We start from the raw sequence: 8,014 nt of genomic DNA, 5'->3' as shown, positions 1-8,014 counted from the left end.
GAGAGATAACAGTCAGATATGCAAAGAGCTGAATGAGTGACACTTTCTCAGCACATGGTGCCTGCAAGTTAGTTTTTCAGGTTTGTATGAGGAAACCTTGTGGACTAAATGGCCTATGCAAAATGAGTTGCTTCCTTTAAATAGGCAGGACGTTAAGGGCAGATGGCAGCATCACCCTGTGGGGCTGTGCTGGGTGTTGGAGCTCTGGCGGCTCTTGGCTGCAGAGGAGGCAGCCCCCCCCCCCCCACACACACACTGCTACCCATCTGGGGTCCTTATCAGCGGCATGCCCTGAGGAGTGGTGGAGGCTGGAGTGATTGCAGAGGTGAAGTGGAGAAGGCCAGTCATGGGCTGCACCATTTGTTTTAGTTTTGGAGTCAATTGTGAGGAGTGAACTCTGGGTCCTGTGAAGCATTTGATAGATCTTTCTCTTTGAGGGTATTTGCCCTGCTGCTGCACATAGAGAGGGCACATGCATGAGCTTGTGGCAAGAAATGTCTGTTTTGCTGTGACTGCCATGGCCCATGAGTTAGCGGGAGGCTGGAAAGCAAACATCACTGTTTGCTGTAAACAAACCTTACCAAAGTGCCTGTAATTGCAGTGTTAGAAGGTTGGCCAGGTCTACATGGTAGCAGGGGAGGAAAATAATGCTTTCTTTTATCTGTTCTTGCAAACAGCTGGAGACAGATAAAAGTGGAGACACTTTTAACCTAAGCAAAGATTGTGACTGTGTGCTTTCCTTTGTTCCTCAATGCTTTCTGTTTTCTTCCTTCTTAGTTATATTTTTATTTGCAAATGAGACTATGCATGGGACAGCTTCTGAATGCTGCTTCTTTTTTTTCTGTAACTTAAGGAGATACCTGTTTCTCCTCAAACTCAACTCCTGTGGCTACTTCTACTTCAGAAGTGTACAAGGATAACAGACTCTGCTCTGTTCTGCCTACTCATGGCAACTTCCAGGGCCCTGATGCAAAGACCAGATAAACATCTTCCACAGCTAACCATCACTACAGATGTTTCGCCATAGTACAGTAGCTGTAAAACAGTCCTGAAGCAATCATTTTCAGATTTTTCAGTAACAGAATCAATGGCATAAGATAGAAAAGGTATGGTTATCTTAAAAACAAACAAACAAAACCCTTTTATCACTTCTAGGTACACAGGAAAAAACTTTCAAATCCTAGCATTCAGAGTGAGTAATGATTTACACTGACATTAATTAGAATCACTGAGCTAAGTTCCCCATGCAGTGCTTCGAAACTGTAGAAGCTGTACCTTGCTGCTTCTAATTAGATGCCTTGGACTGATGTTTTGGTATAGCAAGAAAATGTTGCTCAGTTAGATTTTTCAATTACTCTAATTCTTCAAGTCATAACAACCCAATAATGTATAGCTCCATCAGGGTGACTCTGGCAGGCACATAGGCTCATCCGCATAAGGAGTTATCCAGATCAGCTTTTTCTGATTAAGTCTTCTGTGGATGTTACGGCAACAGAAACTGCTCTTCTGTTATAAAACATATATTAGACTACCCTTTCCTTTTGCTAATTGCAATCTTGTATGGCTCTGTATGTTTTCTGTAGGGATAAAAAGTGTTACTTCTAATATTTACTGTACTATATATTGTCTACATATCTTGCTGCTTTCCTTCAAAAAGCAATGTCTATTTGAAGCACGTTACAAGCTGTATTGCTGACAGACTTATCAGGTATGCTTTATGGCAAGCCAAGATGTTGCTCACATTTCAAGATTGCCTTCAATTTCAACATTGGATAAATAAAGGTATGACTATTTTCCTCCAGGTCTCTTTGATATGTAATTGTCCCAGGCTGGTACCTCCTTTTCAAAGTCTGTGGAAACACAGGCATACAGGTGCAGATGAGTTTGCAGGAAATGATAAAAGGGCAGTTTCTGGTCTAGTCTATCTTATGTGAAGAGTGAAAAACCTTACTCTTTCCACTCAAGTCCAGAGTGTGGAAAGGAATAGTCTGAATCCTTTGTAATACTTAAAATGAATGTTTTTACACAATGACTTATGTTTTTTATAAATCACTAATTCCTTGTAAACCAACAAAATTATAAATCTGGTTATTTCTGTGTGGTATCTCAACAGCCTAAGAATGAAGATACATTTTAGGCTTTTCTCTGCAACTTTTTTTAAAACAAACATGTTTCTCATGTTTTATGGTCTTACATTGCAAATGCAGTTACACGTTCCAAACATTTTTTTATTTTACAACCTAGAAATACTCATATTTAAATGGTATATAAGTCAAGATAGGCTTCCTATAGAAAAAAGCTTTAAAAAGTTTCTCTTTGCCATCCTTTTAAAAGAAAAACTCTTATATTTCTAGGATGTGAAATAAAATAACCTGTCAAAAGACAAATAAACATCAGCTATGTGTTCTTAAGAAACAGATATTTCCTGCCTAAGATTATGCATACCTACAATTTAGCTATAACAAAAACTGAAAGACCATACAACTTTTAGAGTTATTCTGTATATTAGGGTTTGAAATATACCTACCCTTAACACTCTTTTTATCTCTTCAAATTTCTGATTGTTCATTCCACCCTGCCCTTTTCTTACTGTTTTGTTACAGGATATAATACAATGACAAACGGTGGATAAGAATTCTCAAGTTTAAAGAATCCCCCAGAGAAAGGCTCTTCAGAAATGAAATCAGCTTTATTAGTTAAATAGTTGTACTGTGTACAAAGAAACTTACTATATTTTACAATACTTAAGGCATAGAACATTGGGGCTTTTTTGCTTCCACTGGAAGAACAGTATTTTAGTATCGTTAGAATCAGACATCGGTAGTAGTAATAAAATAATAATATAATAATAAATACTTCACATTCGTATCATCTGAATTTAAAATAATCCAAGCATTTCACCATTAACTAATACATCTTAATCTGTCTCCAGCATGTAGGCAGAAGTGTCTTCTGTAGCTCACAGAAGAAAAAAGTTGTGTGACTCATGGCGAAGGTTACATCAGCCCTGAAATATTTGCCTTTGTCCGGTTTCACAACTGCCAGCAGCAGAGCTCCAGGAGGACAGTGAGCAGGCAAGTGAGTGCAAACACTGTCTGCTGTATTTTCAGTCCGTTAGAATATAGCCTCCTCATTTCCTCCTTTTCTGATTTCAGTTCTAAAAAAGTATCAAGAAAATAAAATTGGTAATGAGTAAAATATGCAAATTTTAAAAGAAGCATTTTGAACATACTTTGAAAGTCCTTTGACATCTCACAGGTACTTAAGTTAAAGGTATCAGCTGTTAAAGCCAATCAAAGAGGCTATTCTCAGTGGAGAGATCTGAATAGATGTCCCATCAATGATCGTTTGAGGAGCAAATGACAGCACTTATCAGCTCTGGCAGGCATTAATCTCAGAATAATCAAAAGTAAATACCAAGCAAAAGCAAGTGCAAGATGTTCACAAGAGGTATGCACTCAGCTCTGCATGTAGCCTTTTAACCCTTCCTTTAACAAGAAGGGGCTTCACTATACTAGCAGAAGCAGAAAGCCATACCCTCGCACATGTGAAAGCTGCTGAGTCAGAGAGGATGAGCAGATGATTCTCCACTGCCACCTTTATTGCCTTTGTTAAGCTGAGCTCAAAATTAAGTAAGCAGTAGACTGTTTTCACTGAACGTGGCTGAGGCCTGTTAGGTCTTTTGCTCCAGTAACGGCAAACAATAGGGCTGATCTGAAGGTGAACGCCCAAGGTAACTTGAGCATTTAACTCTTTTGAAGAGTTTAACGAGCAAGTTGGTTGCCAGAGTAAATACATAAGACTTCAAGGCAAAAATGGTTTTGGTGGTGGGTTGTCAGTTGTGTTGGGGTTTGTGCTAAGCTAAATTTTATTTATTTATTTATTTTTAGCTGTGGTTGCAAAGATAGGAATGTCACCTTTCTTTTGCATTTCACTTATTTGGATTTGTGGTCTTATCACACAACAGGGCACATCCTGGGGACCTAGGAGGCTCAAGTTTTGAAATTTGTATTTACTTCTGAGTTGCTGGTATAACTCAGAAGTCACAGCTTCAACAGACTGCTACTCAGACAGGAATCTGGTCAGAAAAGAAGAGGCTAATAGTTCCTTACGGTGCAAACAAATCTTGAAGCTATTTAGGTCTGCTGTTTTTCTTACCCTGCTAACTAGTGCTGTTGGCAAAACTGAAGGAAACAACAACACACGGCTGTGTTGAGACATCATGCATGAAGGGCAAGAATATTTTGCACTAACTTTGCCACCGGAGAGAAAATAATATTAAACTCTTACTAGTCATCTCAAAGTACTGAGAACAGTCTGGATCTCAGCAGCCAGTTTTCAATGGATAATAAGTACCTATAAAGCAATCCTTCAAGTTTTTATGCTAGTTGATATACTGTTTTCAAAATGCTCAAACCTTTATACAGGGATTTTCACAGGCTGATGTACAAAGACTTGTATTGAAATAATATAGTGCTTTTGAGGACACTAGGTGCCACTACATTGCACTGACCTGGACTATGGCTAGGCATTTTTTGGTGGTGTTCTCAGTCTTAGACCTCCATACAAGAATATTTTGACGATTAATATACTGATCTTAAAATAAGTTTCAGACTAGTTTGCTGCTATTTATGTGTTAAATAGCTTATGCAAGAACATGCATATTTTCAGTACTTTTTTCTCTAGTGTAATACTGGTTTGTACTTTTTACCACACCAGCTTATGCTACTGTTTTTTCTCTTTCCTCATCTAAGAAACATTTTTGTAGGCTTGGATGTGGTTTAGTTGTATGACTTCCCACTCAACCAGGACAATTTGTATATGTGTACAGGTTTTGCAGAACAGAAATCCCTCTAATCCCTCTAATTTTCCATTAAAATGGGGGAAGTTTCCTACTGCACAGGAGTATAAAGATCTCCAAGTATTTTCTGTGATACACTATACAGGCCACAGGAGTATCATTTACTGTCTCTCTCATACTTTCTCTGAAGCAAGGCAGGCCACTACCTTAGTCTAAACAGAGCATATACAGCATCATCTGAGTACCCCAGCTTTGCAGAAGGCGGTTCTGTTACCCACAAGATAAAAATGGTTGATTTAACACCGTTCCTTACCACAGTTATCGTGCATTATTTCTGAAAGACAGTTCAGAGTACCATAGCCACACCGACACAGCCAACAGCCCTTCATCACCCAGGTGCCATGGGCAATGCTGCCGCAGTTGCTGTCAAGGACAAGGGAGACATTTGGTAATGTTCCTAATGCCACCACAGAAAATAAAACATTCACAGCAGCTTGTTTACTCTTTCTGGTTTTAGTCTGTTTTTTACCTTTTCCGCTCATCATGTTCACAGTATCTGCCAGTGAAATGCTTTGGGCAGGCACAGAAAGCCCCTAGGATACAGGTCCCTCCGTTTTGGCAGCAATGTCTGTTCAGCTTTTTACCTGCAAGACAATATTAGAGAGGTTACCAAGCATCCCGGGGGCTTTGGACCTCCCCTTTTTTCTCACTTGTTCTCTCAGGTCTTTCCAGTTGCCAAAGGATCTTAAAGATATCTAGTTTTATTGCCTTTAGAGACAATAAAATTATCTGCCTGTTAGGAGTGTTTGTTCTGTTAAACCCAGTTTGTTTAGTTAAGGATTAGAAACCAACTGCTAGGGATTACAGGATGTTCAAGAAGCAACGCCTGGCAAGTCCCGTAGTAGCAGCGTATATTCAAGTGAAATATTTCACTTTGACAGAGTCAGTTTTCAGTCACACTTAAGAAAAGGGGCATTATTACTGGGAAGTGGTTCTTATTTTTGAGGAAAGGAGGCTTCTGTTATTGGGAAGAGTTGCTTAGTTTTGAGAGGGGAGGGGAGCACTCCCTTAAGCCTTTCTCATACTCCCAATATAAAACTTTATAGATGTAGGAGGAAACATAAATCTCTCATTGGTGTTTTTCCTGTTTGTACTGTTGCTTTCATACAACAGAATGATTTTTTAATTATTTTTAAGTTCAGTAATTTTTGGTCATGAAAAACGGTGAATTTTTAAAAATTACCAGAATTTTACAAAATTCTACAAACACTCCTGCAAATCCAAGGGACCTGATTTCGGTTACCACCTTTTACAGGTAAGAGATCCCCGGTTCTACCTTAAATGTTTATCACCATTTCCTAAGTAGCCACAGGAATAACTTCAACGAGCGGCCACGGGAAACCAAGTGGCTGGAATCTCCCAGGACAACAATCAAAGTATTGCTGTACTATAGTATTTTAAAAAGCAATTTTATGGCACTGTTTAAATAAATGTTACCTACTCTCTGTAATCCCAGTGAAAGGTACCAATGCCCTGAAATTCTGTTGTTTTCTGCTTTCATAACTCTGATTCATGTCACTGAGAGCATTTATAATAGTCCCTTCGTTCTTGGGCTGCTGCTTTTGTGCTGTGGCATTGAGACTTTTGACATCTTCGTGTTCTTCCTTTTCATGGCCTTGACAAGAAGTGCAAGTATGGAAGAGAAGGATAGCTTGTAATGAAACAAGGCATACTGTATATGCACAAAAGAAACAGGGGAGGGTGGGGGAAACACGAAAATTTCCTTACCTTTTCCTAAATGAACAGTCTGCCAGACCAGAGTCACAGTGAAAAGAATTCTAAAAAAAAAAAAAAAAACCAACAAACCACACCAACAAAAAAAACCAAAACACAAACCCCCGAAAAATCACAAAGAGCTAAAATAAATTTGTGTTAATAAAATACAAACACCAAAACGAAGATAGGGGACGGGGAGAAGCATTATTAACCGTTGATGTGAATGAGATGTTTTTCTTATGATGGCAGTAATTTTATTTAACAAAAGTCTCAAACTAAGCTTGAAAACTGGGGAGTGGTGGTGAGGGGAAAGGGGGGAGAACAGAGACATACAGATTAGGCTTGCTTCCAGAAAGCTACAGATTCCATACATTTGCTGGTTGACAACCAGTCAACAATGTCTTTTTCTGTACGTTTCTTTGCCACAACCAGGTTGTTGCCAGCAGTTACAAAGGCAGCAAAAGCAAGAGGAAAACATCAGCTTTCACTTCACCCGCAGCTCCTCTGTTTCGCAGGTACATTTATTCCTTTCAGGGCTTTCTAACCCGATTAACTACCAAAAAACCCCACTGCTACAAGGAAAAGCATCCGTGGCTAGAGACAGTCCCTGGCAGCTCAGGCAGGCTTACCTAATATGATTTCCCCAATACATTTTCCTGCAGCCTGAAACACCCGTGAGATCTTCCAGGAAAGCTTGAGTAGAAGGAAGCGGTCCAAAGCCCCTTACTGACGGCTGTTGCATGCAGCAGTCCTCACACCACACACGGCAACAGCAAAAGGAGAGAGTAGGATGGATGAAACTTTTCGCTTGTTGTCCAGCTTAGAACAATGTCGAAAAGACATAGCTGCCAGCCGTGCTGCTGGCGGAGCCCTCGCTGAGGTCCTGGTAGGCAGGGACCATCCCTCTGAGCTGGGACTCCCTGGCCTGCCCCTGATTTACATGCACTGCTGAAGGGTGGAGCGAAGTGGGGGCACCTACTACTGGGAAGAGACTTAAGGGCCCATGACCACAAGAAGCACAAGCCAGGAAGATCTCAACTCCAGTTTATTTCTTAACATGAAAAACCTTGCAACAGAACATGCTGCACGGGGAAGAAAAAACTGTTCTGTGGAGCTGAAGCAGGTATATAATAAACTGTAGCAAGTATGGAACAAAGGTTAAAAAGTCTTAACTCTATCTATATGCCTTGTCTCTACCAGTGTTTCCCACAGGGGGCTCTACTTTATAAAATTGTACCACATTGCAGCACAGATAATCCTCAGAGCCTGCACTAGAGATTTTTAGCAAAAGTACTACAGGAAGCAGTATACGGTTGCTGACAGAGGCTTGTTGTAAACTCTTGAAATACCTTTTGAAACTTATTTACTGTTGGTAAGATTAGACCCGTTGGTGAGTGTTCCTGGTCTGAGTCCATGCAATATCAGCAGATACCTAGA

General features: G+C 40.0%; 1 protein-coding gene across 1 annotated transcript; it reads right to left on the bottom strand.

The window, feature by feature from the left end:
• Positions 1-2,803: 2,803 nt before the first annotated feature.
• Positions 2,804-7,577, bottom strand: LOC121081411 (cryptic protein-like). Its single transcript, XM_040580437.1, has 6 exons — positions 7,207-7,577; positions 6,590-6,639; positions 6,303-6,476; positions 5,331-5,445; positions 5,115-5,224; positions 2,804-3,157 (listed from the first exon to the last, which is right to left on the bottom strand). The coding sequence occupies exons 1-6, from the start codon at positions 7,317-7,319 to the stop codon at positions 3,033-3,035; spliced, it is 687 nt and encodes a 228-aa protein (XP_040436371.1). The 5' UTR covers positions 7,320-7,577; the 3' UTR covers positions 2,804-3,032.
• Positions 7,578-8,014: the final 437 nt, after the last annotated feature.

This window comes from Falco naumanni, chromosome Z, assembly GCF_017639655.2.
Source record: "Falco naumanni isolate bFalNau1 chromosome Z, bFalNau1.pat, whole genome shotgun sequence".
NCBI classification, from domain to species: domain Eukaryota; kingdom Metazoa; phylum Chordata; class Aves; order Falconiformes; family Falconidae; genus Falco; species Falco naumanni.
This window is presented reverse-complemented; position numbering and strand designations above follow the sequence as displayed.

Excerpts from the sequence above, each read along its gene's own strand:
- LOC121081411 (XM_040580437.1), bottom strand. The coding sequence starts at position 7,319 with ATGCAACAGCCGTCAGTAAGGGGCTTTGGACCGCTTCCTTCTACTCAA. Across the intron at positions 6,477-6,589 it reads GACTGTTCATTTAGGAAAAG|GCCATGAAAAGGAAGAACAC; the intron begins GTAAGGAAATTT and ends CTTCTTGTCAAG. Across the intron at positions 5,446-6,302 it reads TTTCACTGGGATTACAGAGA|GTAAAAAGCTGAACAGACAT; the intron begins GTAGGTAACATT and ends ATTGTCTTGCAG.